At 33.1% G+C, this 16,729-nt stretch overlaps 2 protein-coding genes across 4 annotated transcripts in view; one reads left to right on the top strand and one right to left on the bottom strand.

Annotated features, from left to right (window-relative positions):
* Window positions 1-16,729, bottom strand: part of LOC105228205 (peroxidase) — a 105,282-nt gene that overhangs the window by 75,594 nt on the left and 12,959 nt on the right. The window lies entirely within an intron of this gene.
* Window positions 2,983-4,680, top strand: LOC105227824 (adenylosuccinate lyase). The gene is made up of 2 exons (XM_011207358.4): window positions 2,983-3,246; window positions 3,300-4,680. Exons 1-2 carry the CDS (start codon window positions 3,103-3,105, stop codon window positions 4,605-4,607), a joined length of 1,452 nt encoding a protein of 483 aa, XP_011205660.2. The 5' UTR covers window positions 2,983-3,102; the 3' UTR covers window positions 4,608-4,680.

Raw genomic sequence — 16,729 nt, 5'->3', positions numbered from 1 at the left:
CGAAAACGATCAGTGCATGAATCAGGGATAATGGGATGCCCAACTTATTCCAGTGTGAGAGCGCCTCAAAATAAGCGTTTTTTATAACATTTTCCATTATGGCCAGATCGAACAAAATAAGAATTTTTGGGCATTTTAAATTAAAATACCCAACATTTATTACGATTGCAAATTATTATAAATTGGAGTTTTAATATATGGCGAAACTACTTAATTCCTTTTTTATGATTTTATGGTATATTAAAACAAATGACTTTCGATCTTTCAATACTTAATAAGGTGAATTAAGCCCGTTAGTTCTCAATTAATAAATGTTTTTAATCAATTGTAATAGAAAACTAATTCTATTATGCATCAAATTACAAAACGTTTCATGAAATATATTTAAATTTCGCATTTTCTTTGATTTTCATTGTTTTAAATTTTTAATAGCGATCTTGAACGGCGGCAACAAATTCCTCCGTTCACACATATTTTTGGTATAATTTCAATCTGGCCGTTCCAGTCATTCCAATTACAAAACGTCAACACCTACCCAATCCAGTCAACTGTCAAAGTTCGGTAGGTGAGCGGCTCTCACATTTCCAGTGACAGGAGAGTTGGGGATCTCTTTATCTCTGGCATGAATCAATAGTGGCCATTCGAATTTACAACAGCTGTGCAATAATTTCGAACATAACCTTGCCATTTTCGTTGAAGTGAAGTGATTGTAAAGTTTTTCATATTTTTATAAAAATAATATAAAAAACAATTTCTCTCATTGATTAACTAAACAACATCAATAATTACGTGTATATAACTTATAGAAAGTATAATTTTAACATCTAAAGGTTGGTACGCAGCTCTCAAGTAATTGCTCAAGAACAAAAATACATTATTTCTCAAGTAATGTTGACAGCGGGTTACGCATTGTGAATGATCCACATTAGAAGAGCAAGAGAGAATAAACAAAGTAAACAAACTTTGTGCGTATTCATGTATGTATGTATGTGTATGGTAACACAAATATTTTCATTGAGATTTAAGGAATGTTGTTGATGATTGGTTGGTTTTATACAACATTTCAAAATGGAATATACTTTATAATAATGATTTCAACTAATTTAGGATGAATTTGACGATTACTTCGAATTTTCTTCAAGAAACAATTGTTGATTTGATGTTTCTTCGCAAAACCAGGTTTGCCATATTCACATTTTATTGAAAAAAAGTATTAAAAATTAGTACTAGATTTCTTGAGAGCTGCGTACTAGCACAAGTAAGCTTATCGCAGGAACGTTTCTGGACCGTTTCTTGAGCGTTTTTTTATATGAAGTTTTTACGTTTCTTGAGAGCTGCGTACTAAGCTTAAAGACGTGTAAAGTGTAAAAGTGAATTTATCATTTCGGGAAATACGATGTTTTTTTGATAAAAACAAAGAAAATATTGATATTTAATGCACGCGCCATACATATTCGTAAAGTAGAATTAAAAACGAGTATTTTAAGACCTTTCCCGTGAAAATTGGTGCAGATTTTCGGAAAAGCCGCTCTCCTGAACCTTTACCATATACCAATATTGTTATATAATATTACTTATACATATGTATACATAATATTATTATATAATATTACTAATACATGTATATAATATTACTTAAGGCCTAACTATAATGTGCATAAGCTAGCTTAAGCCAGCGTAAGCAACTGTCCGAATACACACAAATTGTATGTTGCAACTATAATGTGCTTTACATCAAGTTTCGTCAAGTTTTTTCAAACGTCATTTGCTTAAGGAAAATGCGAAACTGGTCGCATCTTCCGTACGGAATCAGCTGTTTTCGCTTTTTGTCAACAGATACATCATTTTGAATTTGAAGATGTAGGAATGTTTTATACAAAGTTCAGTCGAAAATACTGAAAAAAGAAATGTTTTTACGACAAAAAAGATGCCTTTTATTTCAATCGCGTGTACTATAAATAAAAAAATATATGTGGTCAATCCCCTTCATTTCTAGGAATCGTACAAAAAACCATCCTCTTCCTGTTTATTTCCCTCACTGAACATGACCGAACTCTATTTTTTAATTTCACTAATTTTTGTTAATATGCATATTCCGTCTAAGACAGAAGTAGGCATTTTAATTGTTTTTAAATATTTTAATTTTCTAGTCATTTTTGCAAAATCCAGATGAAATATAAAATCAAAACACGAATTGCTTATTAACCATTTTCTCTTCTGCATGTAAGTACATTATAGTCATTCAAAAGTCTACTCTCCGTTCCTTATGCATTTGACAGGCTTTTCGTTAATTTTTTGACAGTAACATACGGCTGCATATGCATATTATAGTTAGGCCTTCATTTGCTTAATAAATTTAAGAAGAAAATATCCATATGCATGAATAGAGGAATTTTTGCGAGAAAGAGTAATTTTAGCGAATTGCCTTATCATCACATGGCAGCGCTCCATTTCGTCGTAATTTTTGGTAAACAAATGAGGTTCAAACGAGTGTAAAATGCAATTTTTAAAATAAAGATTTTTTAGGTAAAAAACCTGCTAAACGTGTAAAATGTGGATTTATAATTTGAAGAAAAAAATTTGTATAAAGTGTGTTTATCGTGGAGAAATAGCTTCTTGAAATGTTCGAATTTTGCGAATTTTTGAACTTTAAGGTCGAATATCTCGTAAACTAAGCGTTTGCGGACCCTATAACCCTATATGTTTTTGAATCAGAAGGACTTCCTCTTTCCAACAGTACTTTCAAATCGCGGCGCCAAAGAAATCGGAATTGTGCCTATGTCACAAATAGCGAAATAAGAAAAAAGTAAGGAAACGTAGAGATATTAAGAGAATATCAAATGAAAATAACTTCATATCAACAAACAACATTTATGGGCTAAGAAATGCTTTTCCAGCAGACCCCTAGCTAGCTAGTGATAGTTAGCAGTTAAGAAACAAACTTGTTATGTGATACGACAAAATGAAAAGTGATGTGGCAACCACATTGAAATCAGATGTTACATTCGGAGCTGGTTCTACTACTTTTCATCCCTAGCCACTTTATTACTGGTGTTCGAAGAAGTGTGGTTTTTATAATTATAGCGGAGATTTTGTACAACCATGAATACGATTGGAATTTATGAGGGATATAAATCTCCACTTAGTACGCGTTATGCTAGTAAAGAAATGCAATTTTTGTTTAGCGACCAGCACAAATTTGCAACTTGGAGACAATTATGGGTTTGGTTAGCAAAGGCAGAACAGGTATATAACTAAAAAAATATCAAATGACAAATTTTTATAGGCTTATTTTATAGTCGCTGGGTTTGGATATAAATGATGAGCAAATTGCTGAAATGCAAGCACAAGTGAATGATATAGATTTTGAAGCTGCAGCCGCTGAAGAGCGCCTTACAAGGCACGATGTCATGGCACATGTACATATTTTTGCAACCCAATGCCCTAGAGCGGCACCTATAATTCATTTAGGAGCTACATCGTGTTATGTTGGAGACAATACGGATCTTTTAATAATGCGTGACGCAATCGATATACTTTTGCCACGAATTGCGTTAATAGTATGCCGTTTAAAAGATTTTGCTTTAAAATTCAAATCACAACCGACGTTGGGATTCACACATTTGCAACCTGCCCAACTTACTACAGTTGGTAAGCGAGCTTGTCTATGGATTCAGGACTTACTTATGGATGAAAGAGCACTGCGTCGCTGTCGAGAGGACTTGCGTTGTCGGGGTGTTAAGGGTACAACAGGAACTCAAGCGTCTTTTCTACAACTTTTTAATGGTGACGATGAAAAGGTTAAACAACTAGATTTGCTAGTATCCAAATTATCTGGGTTCGATAAATCCTATTCTGTTACTGGCCAAACTTATTCAAGGAAAGTTGATGTCGAAGTTATTGGTGCTATATCTAGTTTAGGCACGAGTATTCACAAAATATGTTCAGATTTACGTTTATTAGCTTCGCGAAAGGAGGTAGAGGAACCATTCGAAAGTACGCAGATTGGATCATCAGCAATGCCATACAAACGAAATCCCATGAGATCAGAGCGCTGTTGTGCATTAGCAAGGCATTTAATTACATTATTTTCAAATGCTGCCAACACTCACGCTACACAGTGGTTAGAACGAACACTTGATGATTCGGCTAATCGTCGTTTAACGTTATCGGAAGCATTTTTGGCAGCAGATGCAGCATTGTTAACATTTTTGAATATCTCGCAAGGACTTGTGGTTTATCCAAAAGTTATTGAACGGCATATTGCACAAGAATTACCTTTTATGTCTACAGAAAACATAATTATGGCCATGGTTAAAGCGGGGGGTGATCGCCAAATATGCCACGAAAAGATACGAATTCTATCACAAGAAGCTGGGGCGCAAGTTAAACAACATGGAAAGGACAATGATTTAGTTGATCGTGTTCGCAAGGACCCCTATTTCGAACCGATTCTTCATAAACTTGATGAAATACTTGATGCTCAAACTTTTACGGGACGTGCTAGTGCACAAGTGGACGATTTTGTAAATGAAGAAGTAGATCCTATTTTGGAAATTTATAAAGAATCATTAAAAACAATAGAAAATGTTCAATTAAATATTTAATTAAGTTATAAAATATAATTTTATAAAGATATGCTAAACAACAATAAAACATACATACATATACATAACTACAGTTGAACTGAAGTTAAAATATCATCCACAAATAAAGTTTTTGCGTTTTATGTTCGATTATACTATCGTATATACATAAATACATATATGTATGTACAGACATATGTATGTATGCCAAACAAGCTACATTGAATGATGAAAAAATCATCTTTATATCTCCAAGAGGTGATAGCGGGGTGGAACAAAGTGGTCTTATCTCTTACGCACAATCGTTAAGCCAGACGGACATATGAATTATGTGTGGACATACATACTTATTTATGTAACGTACAGCATTGATGCAAACTAAATTTTAAATATGAATGTTAAAGCAAAAAATGATAAGTTTATGTACGCATGAATTAATTTAACCCTCAATTCAATACTCCAAGGTATCCTAGATGATATATTTTAGTATGATTTTGTTCATATATGTAAATATATATTTATAAAAATTGATAAATAGTTTTTAAATTATAGTTTTCAACCGAAAAGTCATATTGTGTACTAATGGGTCTGGCCAGACCCATGCGCTCATTACGCAACGGGAACATACATTTGTATGAATCTTGTTATTCTATTCATGATTTGTTTTGCTCATTTGAATTTAAAGTTCCGTTATCAAAAACATTGTTGGTTTTCACATGTTGGATGTTGTCATTTGAAGTTAGAAGTGAAAAGTGATGTTCACATTCAAGTAAAGAATAATCGGTGGTATTCTGTGAAAGTGTGTATTTATTGAATATAAATGAGTAAAATAGATTTCATATATGATAATGTGCCGCGTAGTGATCCAAATTTTTATGACTTGGTTGCAAATGCTTTGGCAGAAGAGATTGAAAACAACAGTGAAAATGATGATAAAGATCTTGATTTCGGCGCCTCAGAAATAGAAAATGAGTTGGAATTTGAAGCTTCAGATGTTGAAGCTGAACATGAAATTGAAGTCGTTGAAGAATATAGTAGCACAGATGGCGACGACGATTTCAATACTGATGAAGGTAACAACCTTATTGGCAAAGATGGGATTGTTTGGAGTAAGGCAGCACCTCAAAGTAGTCGTGTTCGCTCCCATAATGTACTGCGTTCATCCGGTGGATCGACAATCACATCATGTTCGCCTGTTGAAGTTATCGATGCGTTTTTTACACCAAACATGTCATACATCATTGTAAGCGAAACCAACAATTACGGTACGAAAAAAACCAATGAATGGAACTTTAAAAATCCCAACAAATTGAAAGAATGGCAAAGCTTTACAGAAACGGAGCTCAGAGGTTTTCTAGGCATTCTTATAGCAGCAGGAGTCAGCAATAAGAATAGTCAGGCTGCGTCAGTTTTATGGAAAACAAACCAATTGCCAATTTTCAGAGCAACCATGTCTTACCGTCGGTTTTTGACCATATCCCGTTATATATGAGACCTTTCCGCTTAGAAACAGATAAAGCGGCACCTATACGAGATAATTGGTACTTTCTAAATGCAAATCTCCAGAAGAATTTTCGTCCATATAGCGATATAACTGTTGACGAACAACTTTTTCCGTATCGAGGAAGAACGAAATTTACTCAGTACATATCGCTCATTTGCTGCAAGACCGGCATAAGTCAAAAAAATCGATTCTCCAGAAAACGCGTTTAAAGTTTTCAACTGACTACAACCTTACACGGTGACTCCAACCTTACACCTCTTCTCAAGCGGAGCATATAAGAGGTATTCATATGAATTTTTCACTCAACATGAAGTATGATATAACGAACAATTCTGCAGCATTAACTCAAAAATCACGTTTTTTGATTTATGCCGGTCTTGCAGCAAATGGGCGATATGTACCTTCAAAAACGGCTAAGTACGGTATAAAAATATGGTGGGCTTGTGACGCAAAAACTCATTATTCTTTGAGTGGAAATATCTATACCGGAAAAGAACCCAACGAAGGGAGAGCAAAGAACCAAGGGGAAAATGAGCTTATACGTTTGGTTTCAAAATTTTCAAATTCTGGGCGCACAATAGTAGCTGACAACTTTTTTTCCACTTTAAATTTATGTAAGCGGCTAATAAGCTTATGGCGGTCCTTCGTTGGAACCCTTCGAAGCAATAAAGCATGTATCCCACCTGAAATGAAGAAAAACAAGAACAGGGCAGTTCTTTCATCTGAGTTTGGATTTCATCAAGACAACGTAGCCATTTGTTCATATGTTCCTAAGAAAAACAAAGCGGTAATATTACTGTCCACGGTACATTACGATAAGGAAGTTGAACTCGTCAAGCGAAAACCAGCAGCAATAATGCATTACAACAAAAATAAAGTTGGTGTTGATGCCATGGACCAAATGCTAACGCATTACACTACCAAAAGAAAAAGATGGACTCTTGCTTTTTTATAATATTGTTGATGTAATGGCATTAGGCAGTTTTATTATATGCAAAGAAAATAACAATTACACTAAATCAGACGCTCGTAGAAAGTTTTTATATGATTTGTCCGAAATGTTAGCTCATCCGCAAATCGAGTCGAGACGTAACAATATACATATACTCGTAATAAAGCATTCCGTTTGCCGTTCCGCAATTGAAGATATTTTGGGAAAATTTGAGGTATGTATTCAGTAATGTTATATATATAGGGCAAACACATTTACAAGTTACAAAATTTATTTTACAGAAACAACCAAATACGCTAACAGACACCAAAAGTGAGACTTTAGAAAAGAAAAGGAACTGCAGCTTATGCCATGCTCAAGACAAACATCGTCGTAAAACAAGGTTCTTTTGCAAAGAGTGCGCAGATACTGTATGTCAACAACATTCAAAATGTTATTACAAATGCTTTAAGTGCATAAAGGTAAATTAATTCTATTTTCAATCTTTTACTTGCTTTTCGTGAATACTTTATTTGAGTTTTTAAAATGCTATTTGAAATAAAAAAATTAAAGATTCTCCAAAATGATGTTAGGTTTGCTTTTGGGTCCAGCCAGGCCCATTGGTACTCTATATGACAATCCAAGTATCGGTCAAAATGAGGGTTAATACTATACATTGGGTAGTCGAAAAAGTCTTTTCGTATTTCTAATCAAATTTCAACTTATTTTTTTTATATTTATACTAATAAATAAATTTGTTCCAACAACGTCTCCGTAAACTTCATAAATTTCATTGGTGGATTTCTTCATTATTTTCAATCATTTTTTAACGAATTAAATTATTACCAGTAAAATAACCTTTAATGCGATTTCCACAGGTCTAAAGTAATTACTACCAAACAGCAATATGCACTAATGGTTGAGCTGTTATAGCAAAAACCTGAAAAGACGCATAGTTTTACCAAGTACCCTAAAGAAGAAGCGGTTTTTATTGTGGTAGCAGGATAATTTAAAGCTTGTTTGACTTATTTTTTATTAGGTATAGCTTGACTGGAAGGCATACATAAAAAGAAAATTGGTGGAAAATAAAAAGGACCAGTCAGCTACTGGTGGCGACAGGAATAGGCAAGGAGTTAGAGGAAACGGTGTTAACACTAACGGTATTAGAAACGAGTACAAGTGGAATTGAAAGTAAAGTGAGCATAAGCTTACTGATGGCAGCCGACGTTGGCTATGAGACAGACGACGTATCAATGCCATCAGTGACTTGAAGTCCAGCACTGCCTAGACGTACTCCTAGGTCACCGGATACATGTACAGCCGAATTAATAAAAGAACAACTTTCAATTCTAAAATAATTTCAGAAAAAGGTTCTCGATAGGTTGAACGATCTTTCAGCAGGTAAGCGACGACGGCATTGGAAAAGCAATACGATTTCAAAAAAGCGGAAGTGGAAGAAATTTTAAAGCACAGGATAGCTATGGAGAATATGATAGCTGCTAAGAATTCCATAAAACAGCAAATGTTAGAAGTAGAGAAAAAAATTACAAAAATAATTAAATCAAAAAATAATTAATTAAATAAATTCTTAATTAGTAGTATAAATATTTTGTGAGCTTCCTGAGGGAGGGGTACGGGATGGTGTCATTAAATATGGTTCAAGGAAAATTCAGCATCTGTACAAATATAAAACGATTTTGATGTTTTAAAATTTGTAAGGCGTTTTGGGAGTTTTTGTAACATATATGTATACCCAAAAGCCAAGTGTTTCGTTCACCATCAAGGTACATTTTCTCATAAAAAATAACGAGCTTTGCTGACATTCCATATGGGGAAATGGTGATTGCTGAAAGATACTGAGCATTCACATAACGTATTTTCATATTATTGTCACATATCTGCACATCATTGATTAAGCAACGATTTTAATACGTGTCTCGTCTACACACAAAATCGCGTATTACTGAAAGAAATCCCTTTTCGCTTCTCTTTTTTCATCGTTACTTAATTAAAGGCTTATCCACTGAGGGCACAAATGGGACTGAAGCAGTCCCAATAGATCTTTTAAGATGCAACAAAATGTTGACTGAGCCATTGGAATATCGAAGTCTTAGCTTTCAGCTAAGAAACGTGAAACCGAAGACAATCGGTGAAGTAAAGATATAGATGACGATCTTGAAGAACTTGCATTTCTCTCTAGATTACATACGTAAATACCGCCTTATTTAAGCAATAGTTTTTAATAAACCTGTTTTAGAAAACTAATTTTAATAAAATTTAACAATGAATTTTAGTGGATTCTTGAACTGTACATTGTTTCGTCCACAATTAAAGGGTTGTCCTTGTCCCTCAGTGATTTTCGGTGAATTTTTAGCTCACGCCGGCTTCCCTCACGTTCTTCCTCTAGCAACATAAATAAAAACGTTAGCGGATCCATATTTTGTTCGTAAAATCAACTTGAATATAAAATATTTCAGTTTTATTAGTCAAAATTTAAATTTTTCTTCAACCCGGCTGACAGCAAATTATGCGTATTTGTAGCGTAGGTACATTCGTATTCGTAGCTTCGTTGCGATGGATTGCGTGATAGGGCAGATAATAAAAAATATCGTGATTATTAATTTGCCAGTTTATTATTATTTGTGTATTTATTTTTTCAATTGAAGCACACGTATATAAGTATCTTTAACTGCTTTGTAAAGAAAATTGCAAAATAAGCGCTAAATCTAAAACCATTTCTTGTTTTATTAAACGCTTTAATTCTTTCAGCAGCGGGGGTCTAAAATTTGTACCTCTTATTTTTGGTAACTTACTCATAGGTGGTACATTTTTTAAACCACAAACATTTTGATATATTCTAAATGACTCTCAGGTTTAAAGTGAATATCAAATATTATAACGGATTAATGGCGCCATCGCACACTGGTCGATTTCATAGGCCAAAAATAAAAAAATAAAAGTTTGAAATTTACCACTGTTTGTTGATACAAGCTATTTCTTAAAACACTAATAAAACTAACGGTAAATACCTTTTTGCGCTATCCCATTCGTAGGGGCTGCGAAAAGCGAGAGAAGAGACAATAAAAACACGCGAGCTATGAAGTGAAAATAGCTTAAAATTATCTCTCATAATAAATGAATAATAAACAATATAAAATCGTGTTTAATAACCATAAATCGAAATTAGTATTGATAATAAAGGTATATGTTATATAACAAAGTGGTTTTAATGTAATAATATGTTGTTTTGTAATTTTAAAACAATTGTTTTATTAGTGTCCTTTTGAGTGGTATGTTTCTCTTTATACATCGATTTAAGGTATACAAAAAGTTGTATCCCCGTCTCGCCTTCAAATGCATCAAGTTTGTTTCTATCAGTTAATGTTTTCTAAGTCTATGCTATTGATTTCAGCTGCAACTTTTTGCAACTTTCTTTGTTATTCATGTTATTCTACCAGGCATGCGATTTTGTGTGTGTTATTTTTTTGTATTTAAGTCTTCGTGAATTTTTATTGTTTTTTATATTTTTTTTTTTTCATCATACATATACATACATACATACATACATATATACATATTTGAGCTTTGGTTTTCATTTTATCATTTTCTCACTTTTATCAAACGTTTGTTTTATACGTACTTTTATTTAGGCACATCATATCGGTGTAAACTATCACGCATTCACGTGTTTAGAAAATGTGTGAATTAATATCACTTATCACCGAAGCAAATTTAATAAAGCCTCAGTATCTACTTATTAGAAGCTTCGTTAACAAAAAACTTGATGTTAACTTTTTACCCGGCTATGATACAATTTTAAAGGAAAAACAGTTATCCTAAGCAAATAAAGGTCTCAGAATCTGATGTTAAAGTTGAGGTAAAAAAATTGTAATTAATGAACGGAATGAGTCCTCTAATTACCTATTATCAATAGGAATATGTGGCTTTGATGGCAATTCTGGTCAGAGCGAATATAAGCAGAAATTTGAAAATAATAATTTGGAAGACAATAATTTATTTGTCACGACACACATATGTCCCTGTATAACTGATAATAAAATCGCAAAAAGATGAAGAGCACAAACAAATTTGGAAAAACTGCAGACCTTCGTCCACCCGTTATTGCCGTCCCGTTCGAATTCAATTTCAAAAGGAATCAGTTTAATAAACCCTAAATGCACTAGATTTGGGCTAGATCCTGCAAAGGAATTAACTTCAAACTATTCCTGGTAATATCTTCCTTTATCAGTCATAACATCGCTCCCGATGTTATTCAATATGCACCAGTTTCAATTAGAGAGATCTCATAAGAATCTGCTGAGTCAAGCAATAAGAACGTTAAGATGTATCGACTCCATCATACACGAAAAAACTAAAGGATCGCTACAAATCAGGTCTTGCTAAACCGATTGCTTTTGAACTTAGATCCTTTCATCACCAGTCAAAAAAACTATCATGCAAAAGTAAATCAATTTTATTACAATCAATTTTTGATTTAATTAAATAATATTCAAAAAATTTCCTTTTTCGTTTATCAACTTTTTCAATTTAATATAGTTAATTAAAATTTGTTACCATCGGGGGGTGGCGGAGTGGGAAACGGGAGAGGGAGATTTTAAAAAGCTTTGGTAAAAGTCTCACTTTTACATATATAGGCAGTGGAAGTATTTTTGGTCGCTGATTCCATACAAGACTGATCACTGCGCATCGTGTCAAATTTTCAGCTGCATTTTCTCCGTTTCTTCCCGTTACCAGAAAATATTTTTCTAATAATATATGGGGGAAAATTAATTTTTTTACTTTGGAGAATACTGTTAGGATAAGTATGTATTAATTTTAAAAATTATGTGGAAGTGCTACGATTATGAGGACCTTACCTCCGTAAGTTTTGAACTGAAAAATATTATATTTATTTTGTGAACAGATAATATGGATAAGTGACTAAAAGACCTAAGTGATGAGGAAATAAGGGAATTTTTTGACGAATTTGAAAAATTGATTTTGGATTGTGCAGAAATTCTCTCCGAGTTAGAATCAATTGAGGACGATGCCGAAAATTCTACCATTCATACCATTGTCCAATTTATTTACTCAAGCAGCTTTATAAGACGGTCAATTCATATATTTTGTATAATCTAATGGAACAAAGCATAAAAAATTTCGGCTTGGAATAATTGAAGGGTTCCTATCAGAAAGAGACGTAACTACGGATATGCGGAACATGCAATATTCCACTGTGTTTATCGAAGATAAAACATGTTTCCAAGAGTTTCATAAAGTTGGCAGCAGCGACTGTGGTCTATAATTTGAACCATACGAGTTTTATAAATTAAAGCTATTATTGCTGTCTTCACAAAAATTGTTTGTTTTGTTTTTTTTCTTTTAATTTTTTTATTATATTAAATTAAATAAATTTGATTGCTACAAAAAAAAATGTTTTCTTGTCGCTCAAGGGGAAGAAAATTTCTCAACGATTTCGATCAAAGAGTTAAGGAAGAACTTACCGCTAGCGAGTCGGAGCACCTATTGGAACTGGTGGAAATCCCAATCCAATTCCATATTTTCTCCACAAAAATAATTTCTTATTTCTTATTATTCTTCGTTTGACAAATAAATGAAAATTTAAAACAGAAATCAGCTGTTACTTAAGCACTGCTTAGTCGTGCGATTGTGTACTGTGATACGGTCTCAAGTCTCTAAATTTGAGATTTTAAGTTAGAGACAGTTTTTGAGACTTGAGACGATATTGCTATTCTGTAAGTGCCAGTCACAAAATCTATTACATTTCATTATTCAGAGATGTTTTTACACTTAAATGAAAATAAATACGTCGATAACAAATATTAAATTTTCTATAACATAGTGAAAAAACATAATTATCATTAAAAATAAAAATATATGTTGAATTTGTTTCCTAATCTTTACGAAATTTATCTAAAATTAATTTATTTTTAACCTTTTCGTGTTTGAGTAGCTTGCAAAATATAAAAAAACGACAATCGATTAATGTCTTTGATGATCTCTATTCAGTATATTTAAAATGGCAGACAAGAGTTCTTTTTAGTTTTGTGACCTGCTAACTAATGCTAGAGACTGTTTAGTGAATAGTAACTAACATTTCTTCTTTTCGCTACGTGGCGCCAATTGGATATTCCAAGCGAAGCCAGATCCTTCTCCACTTGGTCCTTCCAACGGAGTGGAGGTCTTCCTCTTCCTCTGCTTTCTCCCGCGGGTACTGCGTCGAATACTTTCAGAGCTGGAGTGTTTTCGTCCATTCGGACAACATGACCTAGCCAGCGTAGCCGCTGTCTTTTAATTCGCTGAACTATGTATAGCTCAATTGGCCAATTTATTAGAAGGTTGATTGTTTTTTTTAACTTCTTTCAAAGCGTTTACCAATCCGTGAAGATTTTTCGCAAATAGCTTGACGGCATAAACTCTAGCAGAACCTTGTATTAGAAAGATAGTGAAGTGAATTGGGTATTTTAGTTTTGGTTGGGTTTAGAATATCCAACGTTCTGTGCTGCTCTTTAACATATTGAAACATTTTTAAACATCACCAAAAAAGTTATTGCTCGAGAACAGCATTCAGCCGAGTCGATTCCACATGGCGAAGGAACGGTATACAAATTTTTACTTTGGATTTTGTGCTCCCTTTTTATTCACCGCTCATATTACTACCATTATTGTAGCCTGTTCACGGTAATCTTTCAAAGCAATTTTGTAATTTTTCAATGTTTTGCAAATTAAAGCGGCAGTTGCTTTGCCGTTTTTTTCGTGATAAACTACAAAAGCGAGAAAACGTTCATTATCGGATAACAACGTTCAAATATATTTTCGAATTAATCACCTATCAGAAGTATTCCAATTTTTAACGATTCACTTAATTTCTCGGAAGATATGCATGATTACCAAACATGTACCGTTGCATAATTGAGTAATCGTAAAGTTTAACATAATTGAAAACAACAAAAAAAAAACAAGTAAGGAAGGGCGAAATTCGGGTACAAAACGCGTTTATACTCTCTCAATTTACAAGAGTCAAAGCCAGGGAAATATTTTATGGTGTAAAACCTCAACCTGAGGTTCGAAATTGAAGCAATTGTATGTATACATATACTATATATAAGTAGCTACTATACTGACAGGCACATAAGATTTGTTAGTAAAACGAAAACCATTACATCTGCATACATACCACTGCCATAAGCAGATGGGGTAGTATCGACCAGATTTTATCAATTTTTTCCAATATCGCATACTATTAACATGTCACGTACTAAAATACTAATCATATAGTAGAGTAAAGTCAACCGGATGTTCGAAAATAATCTATTAGCTATATGGGGGGTAAGTCAAGATTTCGCTCAAATTTATCTATTTTATGCACATATTTATCTATTTTATTTTATGTTATGATTAAAACACGCTAGCTCATTTTCATTGAAATAACTCACATATTGGCTGATATACTGCGGTAAATGAAAAGAATCTGTCGATATCGGAGTTCTTGTAATATTCGTGGTGGAGCACAGGTGCCCCTGGCTACTGTGATCCCCTGCACCAAATTACAGTTGTAGACCTTAATTTAGTCCTTAGTTATGGCACTTAATAGGTTTTCGGTTAATGGCGATTTGTGGGCGTTGCAGTGGTTCGATTATGCTCATCTACGAACTCGAACTTTTTTTGTACTAAGGAACCTGTATACCAAGTTTCATTAAGATATCTCAATTTTTACTCAAGTTACAGTTTGCACGGACGGACGGACAGACAGACAGACAGGCAACCGGATTTCAAATTTTCTCGCCATCCTGATCATTTATATATGTATGTATGTATATATACCGATAGCTTTGTTGTTATTTTATTTTAAATTTTGAACACATGTTTATTATTTTAAATGTATTTTTTTCGTTTATTAATTATGTTAACATTTTGCGTAATAGAGATAAAAACTTTCTATCTTTTGAGTTGAATCAAACTTAACACAGTTCAGTTTAGAAGTTGTTACAACAAAGTTTTAATACTTAAAAAACGAGCCAGATCCACACATATCTCACGGCTAATAAGGTGGTCTTAAATTATTTGGGAATGTAAAGTTTGTTATACATTTATACATACATACGTACGTAAAATAGTTTCATTGATTACGAAATGCCACAGGCGTGTAGATTGCTGGTCAGAAATGTAAGTGTTATCTGTTAAAAGTTATGGTCAATGCCAACCTCTACGAAAAAATGTAAGGTGTGAAAGTCCGTAGTCAACAATTCAGTCATTGGAATGACTATATCCATATGTAGATACGTACAAATATATGTATATGCACGGCTGATATATGTATGTACATATGTATGTATCTACACTTTTCATTAATTATGGCGTGAGTTTGTACAAGGAAAAGCATGAAGAGAACTCGACTTTACCAACCTCTCCGTATACACATGTTTATATTGTAGTATATTCATACGCAAACTTTTAGTATATAAGTACGTATGATTTTCAACTTGAAATTTTCTTAACGCTTGGTGGTTTTTTGTATTTCATACCTTCGTACTTTTATTTTTTAAGTGTGGGTTGCTTAACAATTATAAAATACATATGTACATACATGTGCTTACATTACCACTGCCATTATTTGGTCGTCAGCACAACGCATTCGGCAAGCGCTGGAAAGTAGTGCATCGTACAAGCTATAGCAGTTGCTCAAACTAATTGACAATGTTTGCGATGTAACCCTGCGCTAGAATGTCTTCTAACACGTGTTCAATTCTGTAGCGCTTCTTTATTTGATGGAGAAGTTCCACTTTCTGCTATAAGAAACTTTTTAGTAACCTCTTAGTTTCAAGTTATGAAATAAAAGAAAAAGTTTGTATTTTAATTTTTGAGAGGAATTTGTCACACAATTGACTGTAGTCTAAAATGTGTAAAAAAGCTTAATAGCGGTTACCACCTTAATAAGATGCACGCTTTTTCATATACATTTTAGGAGTACAGCAAGCAAGAAGAGACGTTAATTGCTTTTAAACTATTTTCCAATTTAAATTCATTAAAAGGAACAATGCGACAAGTAAAACAGGGTATAATGGAACAGTTTATACTTTCCCGCTTTGCAAAGATCAAAGTCGGGGAAAATAACTTCAGGTGTTGGCAAAACTTTATTTTAACAAATAATGTAAATCATATAGACTTATGTAAATTATAAGTCGTAGAATCATTTAATTTCATTCCGATCGAAAGTATGTATAGTATAATAAAATCAAACTAATTAACTCAAATGGGATATATGGATATACATATGAAAATTTAATATACGAGGTTTTTTTCGAAAAGCATTGTAAATTTTATATTACTTACGATAGTGTTTATATATTCATGAATTTTGTCATTTTCACAGTAATCAACCCAGAGCACTTAAAAATTAATTCAAACCAAGCAAACCAACTGTCAACTAATTAACTAAAGGTTAAAAATGTCTGACCTTGTCAGTCTGCTAAAATAACGAAAATATGGTATATGAAAGCTTAAATATCAGGTATCGAGTATTATACATTGTAAATAAAGTGACCTATTTATATTATATTTCTGTATCTTAATTTGTTGCTTAGTTGTAGCCCTTTGAAGTCTTTTAAAGTGCAAAGAAACTCATTTGCAGAGTTGCATCAAGATTACTCAGTTATTACGACCGGATTGAGAGATGTGCATACAATC

The sequence above is a fragment of the Bactrocera dorsalis genome, chromosome 2, assembly GCF_023373825.1.
Source record: "Bactrocera dorsalis isolate Fly_Bdor chromosome 2, ASM2337382v1, whole genome shotgun sequence".
Lineage (NCBI taxonomy): Eukaryota > Metazoa > Arthropoda > Insecta > Diptera > Tephritidae > Bactrocera > Bactrocera dorsalis.
Note: the sequence above shows the minus strand (reverse complement) of the source record. Positions and strands in the feature narration are given on the sequence as shown.

What these genes read in the sequence shown, in the direction of transcription:
- LOC105227824 (XM_011207358.4), top strand. Translation starts at nt 3,103, where the DNA reads ATGAATACGATTGGAATTTATGAGGGATATAAATCTCCACTTAGTACG. An exon ending in GGTTAGCAAAGGCAGAACAG is followed by an intron (nt 3,247 to 3,299) that starts GTATATAACTAA and finishes CTTATTTTATAG; the next exon opens with TCGCTGGGTTTGGATATAAA.